Here is a 23,749-nt window from a genome sequence, read left to right as displayed (position 1 = left end):
TTTTAATCTGGGAATTATATAAAAAGTTCTAAGAATTAGTGATCCTGATCGCCCCACCCCCACCCCGAAAAATGCCTTTGCCAGACATACAAAAAAAGCGCGCACACTAACACACACACATTTTTGCTTTTATATAATATATATAAATGTGTGTATGTGTGTGTGTTTTTAAGGACCCAAATCTCTTGTGTGTGTGTGTGGGTGTTTATAAAATGTTCTTCTAATGAATGTGTGTATACAGAGTGTGATCAGTCTAAGTGTTGATGCGTGTATGTGTGTCAGACATGTATTTACGACATACTTTTTCGACTGTGTTGTTGGCCCTCTGTCTTGTGGTCTTCCTGAGAATTTCATCTGTTCTTGGAAGATCTGAAACCTTTTGTATGAAGACGTTTCAAACCATCCGATGATTGATTATTACTTAAACATATCACCATTATTAATTTATAATTTTTTCTTTCAAATCACTAAAGCATTATTCATAATTTTTTACAATATTCACTCTTATGTTGATCTGAAAACGATATTCTTAAGTTTAGTGAACCAAAGTCATTTTCCATTTTGATAATGCTCATCCTCACATAGCACTTCTGACCAAAGATCTCCCATGTGAATTTGATTGGGAAATCTTGCCCATCCTGCATATCTTTCTGATTCAGCTCCCTTGGATTATCACTGATTTCAGTGATTACAAAACCATTTAGAGAGGCTTAGTTCAACATCGCAAGAGAAGATTGAACATGAGTTAGATTGATATTCACGTAAAAATCTAAATAATTTTACAAGCAAGGCATTTATAAACTCGTTGACAGATGGAATAAGGTTGTAGAGTCATTTATAAGATTTTTATAATTTTATTTCCACTGAGCTAATAACATAAAATAAAATTCATAGAATTATGATACAAATCAGCCTGACAACAGGTTCTGTTCAAAATTCTCTGCGGATTCTCGAATTTGACAGAAAGATTTCCTAGTTTGGCAAAATACACCTAAGGAAGTTTGCATCAATGGAAACATGAAAAAAATTGTCAAGATGAGAACAATGGTTCAAATAATCCAAGAAAATATTTTAGGTTTTGTTAAGAGAAACCTGGGTGCCCGGCGTTGCCCGGGTGTTTGGAGGTGTGTATTAAGCAAAAAAAAAAAATAGTAGGCAGGCAGGCTCGAACCCGTGACATGAAGGTTGAAAAGAAAGTGAAAGAAAATCTGACATTGGAAGTCTAATGCATTCAAATTTAACATAATTAATCAAAAACAAAAGATGACTTGCAGAAATGGCATTGCTTTTAAACCTCCTATGAAAGCAAAATAGACACAAGGTCATTTTTAATGTGGGGAAAACCATCTCTCCCAAAAAGGGGCCACTCTGGCAGTATCCAAATAAATAGTAATTGTCTCAGTATGAAGGGTTTCCCCTACATTGACCAAGGACCAATTACAGAGCAGATACTATCCAGCCTGAAAGGCAGACGTTTGCGTCCGAATAGTTGCGCTTTATTTGTACGAAAAAGACAAACAAATACTGGAGACGATGGCACTATGGAAATTTTGTAAAACTTGATCAAAAAAAAAGAAAGAAAGGATGTCTGTTTGCGAATGTGAGATATTACGATCTGGGAAGTATGTGAAAACTTCTTGCGGAATCTAACCAACGTGGGAAGCCTGATGCAAAAAGTCTTTTTTGAGCATACACAAACGCTCGCGCCCATTTTGCCCTTTATATAATAGACTAACGGGAGTGCCCGGGTGTTTGTTTGGGGGCGGGGGGTTAGTAGGCAGGCAGGCTTGAACCCATGATGCGAAGGTGGAAAAAAAGTGAAAGAAAAGCTGAGACCTTACTGCTATGCTACGAGGCGAGAGGAAGTGAAAATTGTTCAAATTTAGCGATTAAAAAATTGACTTGCAGAAATGAGTTCATGCAGGTGCAGAAATGATCGTTGGCTGAAGGCTAGTTTCTGCCGTATTTTGCTTCCCCATAATGTTAGGGAAAACAAGCTCTCCCCAAAAAGGGGGAGCTCTCCAAATGAATAGCAATTGTTTGATATGAAGGGTTTTCCCCACATTGATCAAAGCTGATTGCTTTCAAGACGTCCCTGGCAGGAAATCCAGGTGGCCTACTTCACTCCAATGGATTCCGCTTTATTTATATGAAAAAGATAAACAAACACACGATGGAATAGAGGGAATTTTATACAAATTGGACCAAATAAATGTAGAGACGACGTCTATTCGCAAATCGTAGATATTATAATTTAGGGAGTATATAAAAAGTTCTCCAAAATAGTAACCCTCCTGAGAACCTTCCCGAAAAAAGCCTTTTGCGAATATACAAAAATGCGCGCAGCTGTTTTGCCTTTTATTTGTATAGATAAGAAAATTGAATTGTACTCCTGAGACTCTAAAGTTGTCCACCATATGATTTTATTTGGTTTTTAGGTTGTTTTACGGCATATCAACCTTTTTCAGGTTATTTAATGCTGAATCCAGTGATTTTGAATTAACTCCTTTGCATTATTTATGTTGCATTCAGTTATCTTGTGGGTTTTTCTTCTTCAAACTCTATTTTCAATCACTAGTTTGTAGTATTTGGTTTGGTTGTTTTGTAGTGGATTTGTTTTGTTTTTGTTCTTTGCCTTGTAGAACATGAATGAGTTTTGCAATGAGAGAGGTAAAAAGGGTTACAATATTAATGTTTGGTTCATTTTAAGTTAAGAAACCAGTTGGAAAGTGGGGGAGGGAGAAAGAGGAAAAGGGAAAGGAAAAGGTGGGGAGGTGGAGCTGTTGTCTTTGATTTTGCAGAACATAATTAAGTTTTGCAAAAGGGAATAGAAAAACAAAAAAACATCAATGTCAGATGCATTTTATCTCAGGAAGACAATATCTCCAGACAGCCCGATCTGGTAGCAACCGCCATATGATTTCAAACGTAGCTAAGGAGAAGAGTTGAATTTGTACTTTTCCTAACAGATATTAATGAAATTGACACAAAAACTCAACTAGAAATTCAAATGCACTGAGTTAAGTCTGCAATCCAATGAACTAATTTTACTTTTGTCTACCTTATTCATCTTTGATGTAATTATAACATATTTTTACATTTATATTAGAAAGCATTTTTAAACCTGCACAAAACCTGTTTTGATTGGATAAATAATGATTATAAACGTGAAATAAAATTTGGACATTGATTAAAAGAAAATGTCTGGGGTTTTTTTTTTCAGTATTCACTTGTTTTATATAATTCTCTTGGCCAACCATTGGAAGAGAAAGACATTGAAATGGAACCAGTCTTTTTGGAAATGACCAAATCTCATGTAATTGTTGCTTCAAAGGATGTCTTCTACTTGTGGCAGTTCCAGAATCCAAAGAAAATCACCCCTGTACAATTATCAAGTCGAAGATCAAGGCGTGAAAAGTAAGATATTTATCTCTTATACAGTCGAAGATTATTTTTCTAGAAAATTAAGGCAGGTAAAACTAATTCCCCAAACAAAACAGTTTGGCACCAGTTTTATACCCAATTCAAGAGGATTAATAATTGATCAAGTAATTTTATTTTTATATAAGAAAATCAAATTTTATGAGTATCCAAAGAGTGACAGTCTGCCTGCCATTTTGAAAAAAATGTCAAGAAATAAAGGGAGATAATTCAACAATAATTCATATTTATTAGATTTATGTTGTAATGCCGACGAATTCCTATTAATTACTTAAAAATGGGTTTCTTTTTAAAAATAAAACTATCCTCGTTTCCAAAATATATAAACATCATATCAAAAAACTGGAATTGACCCGGATTTATTAGAAAAAAACGATGGACTTGTGCTATTTACGTTTTGAATTTCTAATGGCTATGTTTGTTGGGAAAGCAAAAAAAAAACGTTTTTCGCTATTCACGAATAACATCCAAAGTGAATGCACCTAAAGATGGTCGGAGGTTACATCGGCTGAAACGTTGCGAAAAAACAACCACGATGAGAATGATAGTTCAAACAATCGAAATAATACAAAAAATAAAATTGCGGCGCTTCTACACTATCAGAACGAAATTTTGGAAATTGCAAAAGTGAACTTCACATGAAAACAATGGTATCTACGTATTCCTCATATTTTTAAGATGATTATATCCAAGAATTATGAAAATCGATAAGGTAGAAAATTATTTATTAAAGAAAATAAAAAATAGAATTTGATGAAAACGATTGTAAGACACAGGAGAGTTCAACATGACAGGGGCACGTTTGAAATGAATGTTTCTGTTTAAGCACAATTTCACAATGATACTTGACTTTTTCATTTTAAACTTAAATTCAAGCCATTATCACCACACAAGCAGTAATGGCAGACATATAAAATCAACAGTAGGTTTTAATATGACAGGGGCACATTCAAAATGAATGTTTCTGTTTAGAGCACAATTGAAACATGATACTTGACTTTTGCATTTTAAACTTTAATGCAAGCCATTCTGTATGAAAATAATTTTTTAAAATCACCAGTAAGTTCTCTGCAGTGCAATGCTGGCTACAATAATTTGGGAACTTACTGCGAGAGGCATGTGAAGCTTCCTCCCAGTGCACTGTGATGGGTCCCCAATTAGAGCAGGCAATTAATCAATTTAATTGAAAAATGGGATATTTCATCAATTTCAATGACAATAAAAATATGGGAATGTGAAACATTCGTTGATCAGCATTCAATCCCGGGCAACGTCGGGTCTCCTTGCTAGTTCTTAATAATTTAAATAACTAATAACTAGTACACAATATATGTTATTTTTTTGTATTGCATTAACTTTGCAGTTTTGAGACTTGTGTTTATAATTTTTTCCAGATTATTTCACATTGATAAAGTCCCTGCATCTATGTCACACAATGAACAGATTGACTTTAACTTGGCGCAAACGGTAAGTCATATAAAGTTTTCACTAATGCAACATAAACGAGTGTACACATTCTGTCAAAAATGATGGAGGTAAAAAAACTTCTGCTTCTCCAGTGTTTGCACTAATACATATATATATTCATATAAAATAATCCTTGAATTGGTAAAAAAAAAAAAAAAAAAAAAAAAAAAGAAGAAAGCAAATGTTTCAAACAGAAAAGTTGAAAAAAAAAGTATAAAAATGTAAAAAAAAAAAAAAAATTTCCTTATCATTTTTTTCTAGCTGGAGATGAGGCATTCTACAGAATGTAAGATATTTACCTGCTGTCTCATACATTCCAACCGAGAGATCTTTATAAGATTCTGCCCTCTACCTTAAGTGCAATTGTTTGTATCACTCTAGCACTTGGTTCACCAGGTATATTTGCCAGGTAGTTTTTTAGGTTCATTTCCATGAGTCCGGTTGCTCTTATAATTACTGGAATGATGGAAATATTCCCATCATAGAAATAGATGTGCTTTTTTTGTGTGTGTTTTTTTACATAGGAGTCCCCACTTATCAAGGCCCAAGGATAAGGGTTATTGAGTGTACAGTGGTAACTGAGATAATATTGTTATAATCGTTAGTAGTGGAAATTTGGTAAATTGGATTACTTAAGGGGATGGTTCATCAAGAATTTGTTTACATTAGACTTGAAATCTACCAAATTGTAGTCAGCTGGAAAACAGACAAACGGAAGAGAGTTCCACAGGCATGCAGAAGCTTTGTTCATAGAATCTACGTTTAGGTTTAAGCACGGATAAAGAGTGTTGTCTCAGTTCCCCTAAATACTTGTAATGAATTCGTCTGGCAGTTTTTTTATTTGTTATCTGTCTTGTCACAAGAAAAAAAAAATATATATATATATTCTTTATCTTGTATTCTTTATTTATTTTTTTACTTTGAATTTTTTACTGTGATACAAATTTAAAAGTTTTTTATTGAAGTAATCTTAAAATCTTATGGTTCTGTGAATTTTTCGAGTTTTATTTTCTTTTTACTATCAGTAATATATTTTTCTCTATGTATATCTTTATTATTAATTTATCTTTATTTATCTTTATTATCTTTCTATATGTATATCTTTATTATATATCTATATGTATATCTTTATTTATTAATTTATCTATGTATATCTTTATTATCTTTATTATATATCTATATGTATATCTTTATTATATATATATATATATATATATATATATATATATATATATATATATCTTTATTATCTTTATTATTAATTTATCTTTATTTATTAATTTATCTATGTATATCTTTATTAATTGATATTACTATTTGTACACTTTTCATTTTCTTTCTCTTTTTCTTTCTCTTCCTATCTTTTCCTTCCTTTTTTTTTTCTCTATGTTTTTTTCTTTTCTCTATTTCAATACAAACCTTACTCTCCCCTCTTTTTTCAGTCTTCTTCATAGATATTAAAGGTCATTATGTTTTTTATTCTGAATGACAAGAGCTGTGACCACCTGATAACTTTTTTAGCGCTTGTAAATCCCGGAATAATTTTCATTACAAACTAAACATTTGTATAAGCAATATACCCTGAAGAGGTCTCTAGTTACTTGTATGTGGCTGACCGAAACCTGCTCATGAATGTGTAGCAACACATAAATGCTTTTATAAAACAAATAAAAAGTATATTTTGCTCTCCTTTAGTATTGTTTACTTTTGTATTAACCGCGTTAAAACTTTATAAATATTAACTTGAATTATGTTTTATGTTGACAAAAAATTTCTTGCAGAATATTAATTTTTATTTCAAATGATAGATTTAAAAATTTTTTTTTTTTTTTAATTCAATTTTCATCCCAAACAAGGCACAGTTTGAAATGGGGGGCTACTATCGGGCGCATAAGTTGCAGGGGTAATATGAAGGGAGATGAGCAACAAGATGTCTGTTCACATTACACTTGAACTTCTGCATGTCAGTACAGTTATGAAAGCAGGGACCTTGAATCGAATTCCAAAGTCTAGCATTTTTTGCCATCTTTTATTCAACATTTACTCTACTATTTATTCTACTGGAGTAGAAAGCTCTTTTACATCAAGGGATCTCTACTGTGTAGGGGTGGGATTTAGCTGCCTGCCGGGTTTGTCGAGGGTGTTTACGTTGTGTGGGGCACAAGTGCTTGCAGTTCGTCACAGCATTCACCATTAAAATACTTGTAGAACAGGCAGAGGGATGCAACATTTCGTCGATGGGACAGAGGCTGAAGCTTAGATGACAGTTCAGGACCTATCAGGTTGGCTACTCTCTTTTGAACCCTGTCAAGGAGTGAGAGACAAGTAGCAGATGCAGCAGCCCAAATGTGACAACAATACTCCATACATGGGTGAATGATGGCCTTTTAGAGGTACAGGATACTTTCAGGCGTAATTAGCTTTCTAGCATGGTAGAGAGAGTCCACCTACTTCGCAGCAGCCTTGACAATGCTCTCAATGTATCCTTTTTATCTTTTTTTTTTCATATAGGCATAACCACTTATCAAGGCCAGAGACCACTCGAGGATGGATAAGGGTTAAGAGTGTACAGTTGTCAATTGGACAATATAGTAATCGTTAGTAATGGAAATTTGGTAAATTTGTTAACCTAAGTGGAACGGCTCATCAAGAACTTGTTTACGTTGGACTTGAAGACAACCATATTGTAGTCAGCTGGAAAGCAGGAAAATGGAAGACAATTCCACAGGTGTGCAGTTCTAAGAAAGAAGCTTTGTTCATGGAATCTACGTTTAGGTTGAGGCACAGATAAAGAGTGAAGGGAATTATTGATAGTGGTTTCAGCTAGACGAGTGTTTCTTGTGAAAGTTTGGCGAGGGGGGGGACCATAGATTGAAGCTCAGTCGAGCACTACCTATCTATCTTTCTATAAGTTTTTGTTATAATATCTTTACCTGATATATCATTTTCGTTATAATATCCTTACCTTAGATATCATTTTAAAGAACGTTTTTCGTTCTAATTGTTTAAATTACAATTGTTTTAAAATAATTTTGTCTTCTTTTCTAAATGTTGAATAAAAGATGGCAAAAAATGCAAATTCATACAATTTTCTTATTTCAATTCAAGCTAGGCTGAAAAACTGCTGAAACATCTTGTGATATCAACAAAGCATTTGGCCAAGGAACCACTGCACAATAGTGGTTTAATAAAATTTTGTGGCAGCAACAAGAGTCTTGAAGATGATGAATGTAGTGGTCGGCCATTGGATGTTGAGAATGATCAATTAAGAACCCTAGTTGAAGCCAATCCATGCACAACTTTTCAAGAACTTCTGAATTAGACGTAACGTATACAATGATTTCAAACCACTTGAGAGAGATTGGAAAGAAAAAAAAAACTTGATAAATGAGTCCCTCACAAATTGAATGACGACCGAAAGAAATGCTGTTATGAAGTGTCATCTTCCTTTCTTTTATGCAACAAGAACGACCCGTTTCTCGACCGGATTGTGACTTGTGATGAAAAGTGGGTATTTTACAACAACCGGCAATGCTCATCTCAGTGGTTAGATGCTAACGAAGCTTCACAACACTTCCCAAAGCCAGAGTCGCTTCAAAAGAAGGTTGTGCTGAATGTTTAGTGGTCTGCGGCCAGTCTCATCCACTGCAGTTTTTTTAATGCAGGCAAATCCATTATAGCGGTGAAGTACTGTCATCAACAAATGGATGAAATGCATCAGAAACTTCAACAACACCCAGCATTAGTCAACAAAAAAGGCCCAGTTCTCCTCCACAACAATGCCAGACCACACGTTGCTAAACTGACTCTGTAGAATGTGAACAAATCAGGTCATGAAACTCTGCCTCATCCGCCATACTCTCCAAACCTCTCACTAACCGACTACCATTTTTTCAAGCATCCCGAAAACTTTCTGTGTGAGAAATGCTCCAAAAACCTAAGCAATATCCAAAACGCCTTCAAGGACTTCATCACCACCAGAACACAAGATTTTTATGTTACTCGCATAAATACGCTTGTTTTGTGTTGGCAAAAGTTTGATTCTGATGGTGCTCAATAAATTTTTGTTTGAGCTGAGATATATTCATCTGAATTTTAAAATTGAAAGCTGCAAGAACTCTCTTGTCAACCTGATATATATATATATATATATATATATATATATATATATATATTAGCAGTTCAGCCTGGTTTTGCTCGGGCCCTATGTACTTTTTATAACTTGCCCTACGTGTGAATACACTTTATGTAAGATTTCAAATGTTTAGACCAAAATTTGTCTGAGTAATTTCGTAGAGACTGCAGAAGTCAATTTTTTTAAACTTTGACCCCAATTTTGACCTCTTAACATTTATCATTTTAGTCTCAAATCAAAATAAAAAGTTTTACCCATGTCCAAGTTACCTACATCTAAAATTTCAAGTGTTTAGACCCAAAATTGGGGGAGGAATTTGGTAGAATCTGCAAAGGTCAACTCTTTCAACTTTGACCTTTTGGCAGCAAAATTTTCGCCCCAAAATTGATTTAGATTTTTGCCGCTTGTCTGGATACCCGTTATGTGTAAATTCCAAATGTTTCGACTCAAAATTGGCTGAGAAGTTTGCTAGACACCACAAAGGTGAAATCTTTTGAACTTTGACCCCTTGGCAGCTCAAATTTTCAACCCAAACCAATTAAAAAGCTTGCCCTATCTCTGAATACCCATTATGTAAAATTTCAAATGTTTAGACCAGAATTTGGCTGAGTAATTTGATAGAGACCGCAGAGGTCAATTTTTTTTAAAACTTTGACCCCAATTTTGACACCTTAACATTTATTGTTTGGGGCTCAAATCAAATTAAAATGTTTGATCCATGTCCAAGGACCTTACATCTAAAATTTCAAGTGTTTAGACCCAAAACTGGCGGAGGAGTTTGGTAGGGTTTTCAAAGGTCAAATCGTTGAACTTTGACCCCTTGACAGCCAAATTTCTGTCCGAAAACTGATTAAAAACATTTTCACAAATCTCAATACTCCTTGTGTTAAATCTTGAGCCTGTAGACTGAAAATTGTCAAAGTTATTTAGTAGGGAAATGTACACACACACACACACATTTTCATTTATTTATATATATATATATATATATATATATATATATATATATATATATATATATATATATATATATATATATAAAATAACTTAGTTTTCTTTATTTTCACTGTGATAAGTCTTGAATACCTGACTGCAGTCAAAGTTGATATTGTAACTGGATTTGAATTATATCAATTGGAAGTAATTATACACATGGTTGTCAAGGAAGATAACTTTAGAATACAAGAGTTATTTTTCTTTAACTAAAAATATTCATTTTTTTTAATATAAAATATTTAAAAGTATTATTGTGTTATCCACTAACAGATCGAAAATAAAGAATGGAGACTAAATTTAAAAAAAAAAAAAGAAGCATAAAATGTTTTTCCTGTGTAAAATGTGAGTCATTTTATTACAGAATTCACTTTCATTTCTTTAGTCTGTCTCATTTTTATATTTTTACGTGTTCTATAATAGTATAAATTATATTTTTAATTTCAGGCGACCAGTAATCCAATTTGTGCAATTTGTGCTTCTGATAAGGCTATCTTGATTGTAAGTATATTATTGATTCTGTCTAAAACAAAATTGTAGTAGTATTTAATATGAGATGAGTAGGTTATGCAAAAATAGGTTAGTGAATGGGAGTTGTGTAGCAAATAGAAAGTTGCTTTGGAAGTGACATGGTATAGTAGGACATAGTATAGTAAGTATTAGACTCTCGTTTTTTTTTTTATTATTCTGAGTGCAAGACAAAGCAGACATATTTTGAAGGACTTTTTCTCTTCCCTTCACATGAAGAGAGTGGGGGCATTTTGGTGCAAAACTCATAATGTGTAACTCTCTAAGACAAGATTAGAAGCAAAATAAAGTTAAGAAAAATATCAAAACCAAAAAGAATAACGTATCCCTATTTACTTGTATTCCCACGAGGGTAAAGTTAGACACAAAGTCGTTTTTTAATAAGGGGGAATCCAGCTACTCAATAAAGAGAAATCTGAATTCGGACAAAAGTTTTTTTATATTATTTGTATTGATTGAACTATAGATGTCATCTTGAGTGTTATTTGTGTAATGTCAACCGAAACGTTGCACGCATAACGCTCAAGATAAAAATCAATACAAGTAATATAAATCAATCAATACAAACAATATAAACAATCAACCCTCATCTCAAAAATTCAGAATTGTAAAAAAAAAAATTTTTAATTGGCTCGGTCTAGAAGGATTTCATTTTCACTAACTGATGAAAGAACAGATGTTGTGTAATACCAGAACAGATACTACACTTCAATTTATATATTTTATTTTGTAAAAAAGAAGTTTAACAAGAAATTAGGCACAAAGCCAATCAAAAAAGTGCGGAGGGAGGGGTCTGTGGTTGTCGTTGTCACTGTACCTTGATTTGTCTAAGCTATTCTAGTTAGAGTTCTTAGTCACCGTAATACTACATTCACACCAGGGGTCGTCCTACTTAACATTTTCAAATCAAGTCGTTTTTTTTTTTTTTAATATATATCTATATAAAATTATTTTTTTATAAAAATCGTTTTTATTCAATAGAAAATTTAATTAGTGATGGGTGGTGGGGGGGTAAGAATTAAAAAAAAAAAAAAAGTGTTAGTAAGACTCCCCCAGCCCTTTCTAGATGGCAAACCACCCATTGTTTCTTGGCTTGATGGAGTCTGAAAACAAACAAATTGATCTCTAAATAGGGCTGAAAAAAATATGTGATGCCATTCTAAGATGGAAGCAATTAGTGGAGGGCCAGGGGCAAAAAGAAAAGCTGGAGCGTGGGCATCTTGGAAGTTTCGTATCGGGAGAAGCAGGAGACATTCACACATTGATCTTAGCTAAAAGGATAAAATGTTGTCGTTATCTACTCATTGTTAACATGTATGTACACAGACACCATCTTATGTAGACTACTACACATCTGTGGAGAAACAGACGATATGCTAAAGCTGCTACTACAAATAATGCCAACAGTCAAATACATGACACACATTGGCCATATTTGCTATGTAGTGAAAATCTGTCCAATGTACTCCGATGACTTCTTGAAGCCATTATCCCCATAAAGGCGTTATATTACAAGTTACATTATCTCAAAATAGATCATTATTAAAGTAAGAATTTTGTTTTCCATGATAGAAGCGTTCTTTGAATTTTAAAATAAAATACGTATGAAATATGTTTATGAGCCAAATTACAACACAATTTTATGAAAATAATTATTTATTTGTTTAAATTTATATTTTGGTGCTATACGCCATCTTCAGAATTTTATACATGTTTTCTATTTTTGTTTTCATTGCCATGATGTTAAATTGAAGGAAAAAAACAGTAAAGAGTCCGCGTGTTGTTTGTGTGCGGTGTTATTTTGAAATGATGGAAGAATACGCTTGGCGTATGTGATATGAAAGTTAGACGTGTGTTTTTCGTGATAGAAGCATTGTTTGATTTTTAAAATATAATACGTACAAAATACATTGATAAACTAAATTAAAACTCAATTTTATGAAACAATTATTTATTTTTTTTTAAAATGAAAGACTATTCTGTTGCATAAACATAAAAAAATATTTTTTAAGTAAAACTACTTTTATCATGTAGAGTTTTAAAATTAAACTGGAATTACGTAATTATTAATCGAAAGTTTTCCTTGATAGAAGCGTTGATTGAATTTTAAAATAAAATAAGTATAAAATACATTTATAAGCCAAATTACAACAGAATATCATGAAGATAAACAAATATTTATTTGTTTAAAATTAATATTTTGATGATAACCGTCATCCGCAGAGTGTCAACATATTAATTTTAAACAAATATTTATTAATTTTATTTATTGTGGACTATTATTTTCATCTTTTCTTAGTTGTTTCATGACGTTTTGGCCAACTATTCCTCTGGCTTTTGTTAGGTGGTAACCGCGATGGATAGGAACTCTGAATCTCCTGACTGCAATTACTGCCTTCCGCAGTTGTTGTCGTCTCATCACGTTTTAGTCAAGTAAGCCTCTGGTCGGCTTTGGGTAGGATTGAAACCGCTATCTTTAGACAATTCTCACCTGGAAACGTAGAGATTCAACGTCTCTATCAACTGTGCTACGGGCCTCAAAGGACGAGCAAGGCTGGATTTTTTTGATCTTATAAATCAACGTTTATTTATTATCTGATCTTCCATGGTCGGGTCCGTACCGAATTGTATATATATTATAGGTAATTGGAATTCATTATTGAGATGAATATTATTTATTGATTTTATTTATTGCGGACTATTATCCTCATCTTTTCTTTGAAGGCCAGAGGAATAGTTGGTCGAAACGTTGTGAAACAACAACTAAAAAAGATGAAGATAATAGTTTGCAATAAATAAGTCAATAATACTCGTCTCAATCATGAATTCCAATTAAAATAATATAAATAAATATTTGTTTATTTTCATAATATTGCACTGTAATTTGGTTTATAAACATATTTTATACATATTTTAGATTATTATTATTTTAATATTAATTTTTCACTCATTCCGAGATTAGACATTTCATGAATGACTTCCAAATTTTCTTGTCTGTTGCCATTTTATTTGTGCTGCTCATCAAATTATCGTCAACTGATCTTGCTCATGTCTTTGAGCTATCGACATCATTGTGGGATTCACCTAAGAGCATTTTAAATGACTGAGAGTGGGTGACGTTGCCATACCAATTAAAATGTTATCATGCAACAGACTTTCTCATGAAGGTCTGTAAAGTGAAACCAACAATTTTCTCCATCTCAAATGCTGCAACCAGGATCGTGCTGTTTTGACGTTTCTTCATCGACCATGTCTTGCAGCCATTTATGAGTACAGTTTAGACATGTGGTGTAAGCTGACACTCTGATATTCGATGAGATCCCTCTCATTTGTAAAATTGTGGACAGCAGCCTGAAGACTTTTTATGCGGCAGATGTTTTTTTTATAGTCATAGAAGCATACATTATCTATACTATATTTCTCATAGTCTGTCTGTTCCACTTTTTCTCAGAAAACTACTGGGCTGATCTGGTTGAAATTTTGTATAGTTCTTTGTTATGATAAGGTGCAACAAACTAAGAATTATAGTATTTATTCGATGTACAGTTAGAGATTAGTATTTAAAATAAAAATGGGCACAAATTTAACCATATTCAACCATCAATTTGGTATAAAGCGCTCATTCTAAACCAATGGAATATAACTTTTTCCCATTTTTATGACGACAGAATATTCTTTTCATTGTTTTGACTCTCAAGTATATATCTGACACAGACAACCAAGAACCACATCACTCTATATAAAAGCATATAAAATATCAACGGATACACACTCGAGAGTCAAAACAATGAAAAGAATATGCTGTTGTCCTAGCCCTATTAATGAGTTACAAAGTCTAGAAGTTTTATAATATTGAAATTCTAGTTCTTGTCCAATTACAAAAGTTTACTGGAATTACATAAATATTAATCAGAAGGCACGCTTTCTCATTATACACCAACAAAACTTGACAAGACGTCTGCTGAAAAAAAAGGGGAAGTTGAAAAGAACACTGTTTTATTTAGAATAACCACACATTCTTATATCTTGTGTGATTTTATAATTAAAATATATTTAAATCTAAATTCTTATATCTTGTGTGATTTTATAATTAAAATATATTTAAATCTAAATTCTTATATCTTGTGTGATTTTATAATTAAAATATATTTAAATCTAAATTCTTATATCTTGTGTCATTTTATAATTAAAATATATTTAAATCTAAATTCTTATATCTTGTGTCATTTTATAATTAAAATATATTTAAATCTAAATTCTTATATCTTGTGTGATTTTATAATTAAAATATATTTAAATCTAAATTCTTATATCTTGTGTGATTTTATAATTAAAATATATTTAAATCTAAATTCTTATATCTTGTGTCATTTTATAATTAAAATATATTTAAATCTAAATTCTTATATCTTGTGTCATTTTATAATTAAAATATATTTAAATCTAAATTCTTATATCTTGTGTGATTTTATAATTAAAATATATTTAAATCTAAATTCTTATATCTTGTGTCATTTTATAATTAAAATATATTTAAATCTAAATTCTTATATCTTGTGTCATTTTATAATTAAAATATATTTAAATCTAAATTCTTATATCTTGTGTGATTTTATAATTAAAATATATTTAAATCTAAATTCTTATATCTTGTGTCATTTTATAATTAAAATATATTTAAATCTAAATTCTTATATCTTGTGTCATTTTATAATTAAAATATATTTAAATCTAAATTCCTGTATCTTTTTTTCTTTGCTAATATATGTTAGTATAACATAATTTGTGATTTCTGGTTTCTTTGTAGCATAGTTTTCTAACTAATCGCAATTTCCCTTTGTAGGCACGAGAAAATGGAGCGATACACTCCTACAGTCTTCCGCATATAATGTTGGAACGCACATACAACTTTAATGTACTACCAAGTCAGATGTCTCTTAATTGTAACTCTGCGTAAGTTGATAATATGAAATTTGAATAAACTATGAAAGTATGCAATAATTTTGTTGATGCTGTAGTAAGCAAGTATGACCAAAATTTTAGACAAAAACTGATACACGTTTGTTAAGTTAAAAACTTGGAGGAATGTTATGGAAAGTAAATATTAATGAGATTAATTGAAATGAATGGCTCTCATCTTGGAAAGGCTTCATGTTTTGACAAGCTTCTGGGTTTGACCTTCATCCTGATCTGAAATGGAACATGTACATCAAATCTTTTGCCAAGGTCGCTGGAAAAATGGTGTGATCTTTCTACCGCTCCAGTAGATATCTCACTGCTGATACAGTTTTCTACCTATATAAGAGCCAGGTACGTCCAAGGATGGAGTACTGTTGCCACATCTGGGCAGGAGCTGTTAGAAAGGACTTATCCTGCCTTGACAGAGTTCAAAATAGACTTTGTGGCTTAGTGGGGGATGCCCTTTTCTCTTCCCTGCAACCTCTTTCCCACAGAAGAGACGTTGTGAGCCTGTCTCTGCGTTACCATTATTTTCATGGCAAATGCTCCTCTGACCTCCAATCTATAGTACCCCCCTTACCAAACTTTCACAAAAAACACTCGTCTAGTTGAAACCACTGTCAATAATTTCCCTCCACTCTTTATCTGTGCCTAAACCTAAACGCAGATTCCATGAACAAAGTTTCTTTCTTAGAAGTGCACGCCTGTGGAACTCTGTTCCGTTTGCCTGTTTTCCAGCTGACTACAATTTGGTAGTCTTCAAGTCCAACGTAAACAAGTTCTTAATGACCCGTCCCCTTAAGTAATATAATGCAAACTCAGATAAGGAGAAAATATATTTGGAAGTTATTGAAGTGGTTCAGAAATTTTATTACTTTTGTGATACCATTGGAGCACAGGGTGGAGCAGGTGCTGGTGTGATAGCAAGAATTAGGAAAACATAAGTTAAGAGGAACTTTGTCAGCAGAGCGTTATCACTGTTGATAAAGAGAAAAGTTGATTAGTTGTTTTTATGTAGTGTGATGATGTATGGAAGTGAAATCTGGCCATTGAGGGTTGAGGCCATGTGTTGCATGGAGAGAAATGATATAAGAATACTACATTGGATATATAAGACTTAAAGACTGATTCAGATATCATGATCTCATAGAGAAGATTAAATTTGAATAGTATAGAGGTGTGGCACTATATCATAGTGCCACGGTTAGTGGTTGCTTATGCACCCTCCCCCCTGCAGGGCCAGGTGATAATTTGGCTGTAGGCGGAGGGATACATAGAAATGCAGCCCAAAATTCCCTTTCCCGTTTTCGGTCTCTTTTCGTCTGGACGGCATGAGGTGAGCACGTATTTTCTGTCCCTCTGTAGATGAGAGGAAAAGGAGCCCCCCCTCCTCTCATCATTAGTTAGGTTAGTTAGTTTTAAGGAGTTTATTGTATGAAATAGTTTACTGTATGAAAACATTTGGAGAATAAAATAGTCAAGATTATATATATACAATTGTGTTGTGCGTTGTTTGTGCCTATATTGAATGTCTGCCTAAGCTCCAAGGAAACAGGTAAAGACGAAGAAGATCCCATACAGAATGACACCCGAGGGGGACACAGCCCTGAGTGAGGGAGACAGCCACACCAAACATTTCAGGTATGCCTTTGATTTTACCTCTGACAAAAGACGTCTAATCGACAGATCTTCATACGCAGACTGTTTCGAGGATATTTAGTGTAACACATGGGTCGGTCACACACACCAGCGACCGGGCAGAAAGTGTTATAGAGGGATTCATGCAGAACAGGAAACTCTGATAATATAGCCACATTGAAAAAATGGATTAGAGTTCCTGAGGTGATAGGTGTAGAACATTTGAGGCAGCAAGGTCACCCGTCCAAGGAAAGGTAAAAAAAAATGGAAGTGATAAGGATGAATTTTAAGAGAAAGTGGGATAAATAAAAACCTGTCCAGAGATAGATGAGTTTGGAAGTCAATTTCTAAAAGTCATCCAACACATTTCAGCATGTAAAATGGGCATTAAACTGATTATTATTATTATTTTATCAAAGAGTAAATCTTTAACAAAGCAAAGCTTATCAAGAAGATAAGAAAAGCTCAACACTATTAAGAGGAGCAAACAAATATATCAAATGAGGAGTAAAAGTTATATATAACCTACATATATAGTACCCTTCCGAGTTACCCTTATATGTTGTACCTACTTCTAATTAGTTTTTTTTACCATATTATTTCATTTTCATTCATAAATGTTATTAAGTCAGTTTTTCTAGATTTGCATTTTGTATAATTCTGACCCTTCTCGTCTTCTGATGAGAAGCATTTAGTTCTGAAATGCCATGACCTAAAAAGGTTTTTTTTTTCTTAAATTTTCCCTTCACTTTTCCTTATTGTCCTAATGATATGATAAAATTATCCCTCCATCCAGTGCGGCCATAGCCGAGATTGAACTCACTACACAAGTTTGTAGTGTAATTCAGATTTTGTCAGTAGCTGAATACTTGATGCTTCGCCACGGTTATCAAGGATATTTTTTTATCATGATGCCATCACTAGATGGGTTGCCTACCACGGCTTAAGAGAGTCCAATCTACCCTCGAGAGAAGGATAGACCATGGCAGTTTCTCAATCTGGTATTTTATCTTGCGGTACATACAGTGCCTTGCCTTCCCAAATGGTTATTCCTCATCTTTCATTTAATATATTATTATGATGATGATGATGATGATGATGATGATCTTTTTTGAGAAGATGTAAAAAAAATAAGACCCTTTTAATTAGCATTTTTTGTAAGAGTTGAAATTTTTTCTTAGATAATTTATTTTATTGCATATTGATGCAATGTAAGAAAAACTTTAATGATTTGACGTTTCTGAATTTTTGAGATGAGGATTGGTTATTTGTATCATTATCCATCGGACTACTGTTCTCATCTTGAGTGTGATTTTCACAACTTTTCGGTCGATATAACCTCAGACCTTCTTCAGGTGTATCTTGTCAAACTCGGCAATTTCCGTCAGTCATGACTGGATAGAGGTCCTAAGTAATTTGCAAATGTATTTTTTTGTCGCCCACACTGAGGATTGAACTTTCAACCTTCAGGAGAATATCACTTTTACAATTGATTTTTCCCAGTATTCTAACCACTGCGCCACGGGGTTGAAGGTTCAATCCTCAGTGTGGGCGACCAAAATATACATTTGCAAATTACTTAGGACCTCTATCCAGTCATGGTTGACAGAACAAGAGCATGCTACCCCCGTGAAGTAAATAAAGGGTTCTGCTCGAAATTCCATCCAAATTCCCGAGTTCGACAAGATACACCTGAAGAAGGTCGGAGGTTATATCGACCGAAACGTTGTGAAAATCACACTCAAGATGAGAACAGTAGTTCAATGACTAATAATACAAATTTAATGAGCATATTTTTTTTTTCAATCCTTTTAGAATTCTCGCCTTAGTTGATAACTTTGGTGTGTTGACATTCTACCAGTTGGAGAACCGGAATACAGGTGGAACAATGTCAGACAAAGACTTTGTTGGTGAACGACTCAAGTTTGAACGCAAAGATGTCTGGAACATTAAATGGGCCAGTGTGAGTAGAAATGTTGTTATTGTTGCTCCGTTATTAAGTTAGTATTATGATATTATACTATGATAAAACACTCATTTTCTTTTATATTTTTTTATAACATTTGCATATTTTAATAATTATTATTTATTGCCATAGTTCATTTTATTTTCACTTTCATGTATATGAGAATTTTATAGTTTTATAACCTTAATAAAGACAGGATTTTATAATACCAATAAAGACATGGTTTTAGAACATCCATGTAGATATGGTTCTATAACACCAATAAAGACATGGTTCTATAACATCCATATAGGTATGGTTCTATAACATCAATAAAGACATGGTTCTATAACACCAATAAAGGCATGGTTCTATAACACCCATACAGATATGGTTCTATAATATCAATGAAGACATGGTTCTACAATATCAATAAAGACATGGTTCTATAATATCAATAAAGACATGGTTCTATAACACCAATAAAGACATGGTTCTATAACACCAATAAAGACATGGTTCTATAACACCAATAAAGACATGGTTCTATAATATCAATAAAGACATGGTTCTATAATATCAATAAAGACATGGTTCTATAACACCAATAAAGACATGGTTCTATAACACCAATAAAGACATGGTTCTATAATATCAATAAAGACATGGTTCTATAATATCAATGAAGACATGGTTCTATAATATCAATAAGGACATGGTTCTATAACACCAATAAAGACATGGTTCTATAACACCAATAAAGACATGGTTCTATAACATCAATAAAGACATGGTTCTATAACATCAATAAAGACATGGTTCTATAACATCAATAAAGACATGGTTCTATAATATCAATAAGGACATGGTTCTATAACACCAATAAAGACATGGTTCTATAACACCAATAAAGACATGCCTATATTTTCGTTTTACATCTCATCTATGAATACGGAGGTGTCTTTGCAGCCCCAACCAGACAAATTGGTAATGATTCGCAAAACTGACCTGTGCGTGAAGATTTTATAGTGAGAAGACCAGTGCACAAGGGTAATCCCACTCTCTCGGCCTGGCAAGTCTTGATATAGTGGCACGGAGAACCATTACGACAGGAGACTGCCAGGCTACAGTGGATGACCAGGACTTCTTTGGGTGCCACATCTTGCTCAAAGCGCTCCAATGACACTTGCTACCTTCACAATGGTTGGATCTTCAGGTGAACTCTTCTGCTTGTTTTGCCGAGGTCAGGCTTCACATATAATAGGGCTAACGCAGCTTGATTCTAACTCACTGAGGGTTTGAGGCCCATTGGCTACCCTCACCTGGTTTAGCAAGCTTGCCAAAGCTAGTACCCAGGGTGTGGCCACTGTTGCATGCAACAGTTACGGGGAGCCACAGGTGAGAGCTGAGTGTTAGATGAGCTGTCCTGAAAAAGAACATGGCAAGCTCTCTTACCAAAGGTACTAACTACTTCCTGAGCACCCCAAACATCCCTGTGTGATAGAGAGAACATCTTGCCTAAGGGTGCTCAGGAGTAGTGGTGGGACATTTAATCAGAATCAGGAATTGAAAAAAAAAAAATTGTTTATGCTCAGATTCTCAAAAATGATTCGTTTAATTTTGTCTTTTTAAATTTTTATTACTGCTTCTAATTATAAAATGATATTTGACTTTAAATTATCATAAAACTTAAATCTCTAGATCACAATAACACATTTGGAAAAAATTGTCCAGTAAAAATGGTACAGATAAAAATATTGTGTGTGGATAAATAAAAATCATACAATGATTTTATCAAAACTTTGGATATAATACATAGAGAGGAAAACATTTCAGAAGCTTTTCAAATTAAAAAGAAAATTATATTTAGATTGCAAAATAGATCAGAATGTTTTCCCCAAATAATAAAATTCTATTTTTTAAAGTGACGTTGAATCAGAGTCAGAAATTGTTTCAGAATCAGCATTTTAGAAGAGAATCAGTAATGAAATCTGGAGAACATATTGGAATCATCTGATGCAGGACAAATATTATTTATATATAGGCAAGCACTGTTTCAGTATAGTTTGGATTTTAGACAGATACCATATCTTTATTCATAATACATAGATAATGGGAGACAGAAATATTTTTGTAATGATTTTGTTAATATGAAAACAAAGAACTTATTAATTTTGTTTTAAGGTGAACTGTTTTTTAATATATACTTTTCAATTATTTTCATTTCAGGATAATCCTGATCTATTTGCAATGATGGAGAAGGATAGAATGTATATAATTCGAGGACTTGATCCTGAGGTAAATAATCTTTTTTGTTTATTATTATCATCAAATAGAAACTCAGATAGTGATTGTGTTTCTACCATTTAATCTGTTATTTCATTTTAAATATTTTTTTTAATCACAACTGAGAATTTTTAATTCTCAATCACCCAAGGGGACGCACTATAGTGTCATAAGAATGGCCCTAAAATCAGTTACCAATATTTATTTTATTTTATTTATATTGTAAGGCTAATGAATATTATATATCCTAGCTTTTACTGACTATGTGTTTGGGTATATCTTTCCTATAAACGATACTGTAATTTTGTTTCTTTTGTTATAGTATTGAATATATATATATTTTATATAGTCGTTGTGTTAGGTGCATGGTGCTATATAGGGTTAAGTGCTAGGACTCCACTCAGTCCTGACTTGTCTGTCTTCAGCATAATAACAGAGAAGTAGATAAATAAGATGTACAGGTTATCCAAAAAGTCACTGAAGGGTTTTGAACTGAAATAGATTCTTTATTTTTGATGATATTTTTTCTGTAATTTTAACACAATCTGACTAAGACATAGGAAAATTTAAAAAATGCAAAATTGTCCTGCCTTGATAGAGTTCAAAATAGACTTTGTAGCCTCGTAGGAGATGTCCTTTTCTCTTCCTTGCAACCTCTATCTCACAGAAGAGATGTTGCGAGTTTGTCTCTGATGTATCGTTATTTTCATGGAAAGTGTTCGACTGAGCTTCAATCTATGGTCCCCCCTCGCAAAACTTTCACAAGAAACACTCGTCTAGCTGTAAACACTATCAATAATTCCCCCCACTCTTTATCTGTGCCTAAACCTAAACGTAGATTCCATGAACAAAGCTTTTTTATTAGAACTGCACGCCTGTGGAATTGTCTTCGTTTTTCTGCTTTCCGGCTGACTACAATATGGTTGTGTTCAAGTCTAACGTAAATAAGTTCTTGATGAGCCGTTCCATATAAGTTATCAAATTTAACAAATTTTCATTACTAATGATTATTATATTGTCCAATTTCTACTGTACACTCTTTAACCCTTATCCTTGAGTGGCCTCTTGGCCTTGATAATGTGTTGATACCTATAAAAAAAAAAGAAAAGAAAAAGTCCAATGTGAACAAGTTCTAATTGAATCGTCCCCCTAAGTAATCCAAGTTACAAAATTCCCACTGTTTACTATGCTAAAATCACAATGACTAATGTATACCTATTAACCCTTATCCTCGAGTGGCCTCTGAGCCTTGATAAGTGGTGACACCCATGTAAAAAAAAAAAAAAAAAAAAAAAAATTCAAACAATTTTTATTTATGAAAAAAAATGTCTTTTAAATGTTGCTCGTTTTTAGCTTCACATATTTGTGCTCTTTCCAAAACATGATAGATGGCATCACAAATTGCGGAATCTCTGGATTGCGATTTAACTCCCATATTTCATTCCTGATGTTTTCCTTCAATTTTTGCAGAGTTTGAGATTTGTTAACATACTCTTTTTTAAGATATCCCCACAAGAAAAAATCGGCTATCTCTTATATGAAAATGCCGTCGATAAGCTCTTCGAGTCAAAATAATTGATCCCTGATTTTGGTAAAACAATTTCACAACTTGCATACGTTGTTCAATGCTATATTTATCCATAATTAATTTCCAAAATATTATTTGTAAAATATCTGAACTAGAGCAAAAAAATAATTATTAATGGTAAAATGACAAAGATTTTCAACCCTTCAGTGACTTTTTGGACAGCCTGTATAATGTCATGTCAGATGGGACCTGGTATATCAATTCTGATATTCTGTTGGCTGGACTGAATATAGATTTTAATGAACTCCTGGTGATCAATTAGTTTCATGTGAAAGAAGAGACTCTTGAAAAAACAAAAGCAGAACTCTTGAGATGGAGGAAAGTTGAATGGCCAAAGGAGATTGGGATGCAAATCAGCTTCTATAATATAAATCTCGCCTGTCTGTTTAAATGTAGGCTATGTATGTGTGTCTTGCTAAAACTTTTGACAGATTTTCACTAGATTGGTATCGCTTTGAAGCTCGTCCCTTCGGACGACAAATATCAAAAAATTAGTTAAAAACATTAATTCCTTCACCCTCAACTGGGCACTTTTCTACAAGGAGGGGTCGCTTTTTTTTCTGATTATTTCGAAAGTCATCTCCTCTTTTCAATTGACTAGCCTTAATTTAAACCTTCGCCACTTCCAGTTTGGTGATGGATGCAATGGCAAAGATTTCACCTTTTTTTTCACATTCTTTTTCTCCTTCGCAGTACAGGTTCCTGTTTGCCTACTACCACTTTTTTTTTTTTTTGCTCAACACACACCTCCAAACACCCGGGCAACGCT

The 23,749-nt window shown here is 33.0% G+C and overlaps 1 protein-coding gene across 1 annotated transcript in view; it reads left to right on the top strand.

The window, feature by feature from the left end:
• Positions 1 to 23,749, top strand: part of LOC145269281 (WD repeat-containing protein 35-like) — a 143,094-nt gene that overhangs the window by 58,930 nt on the left and 60,415 nt on the right. The window contains exons 13-18 of the mRNA XM_080124963.1: positions 3,224 to 3,417; positions 4,836 to 4,908; positions 10,484 to 10,537; positions 15,408 to 15,517; positions 18,977 to 19,124; positions 21,336 to 21,404. Of these exons, the coding sequence (XP_079981089.1) occupies positions 3,224 to 3,417; positions 4,836 to 4,908; positions 10,484 to 10,537; positions 15,408 to 15,517; positions 18,977 to 19,124; positions 21,336 to 21,404 (648 nt within the window). The remainder of the gene's footprint in view (positions 1 to 3,223; positions 3,418 to 4,835; positions 4,909 to 10,483; positions 10,538 to 15,407; positions 15,518 to 18,976; positions 19,125 to 21,335; positions 21,405 to 23,749) is intronic.

This window comes from Euprymna scolopes, chromosome 45 (genome assembly GCF_053919585.1).
Source record: "Euprymna scolopes isolate OS-2025 chromosome 45, ASM5391958v1, whole genome shotgun sequence".
NCBI classification, from domain to species: domain Eukaryota; kingdom Metazoa; phylum Mollusca; class Cephalopoda; order Sepiida; family Sepiolidae; genus Euprymna; species Euprymna scolopes.
Note: the sequence above shows the minus strand (reverse complement) of the source record. Positions and strands in the feature narration are given on the sequence as shown.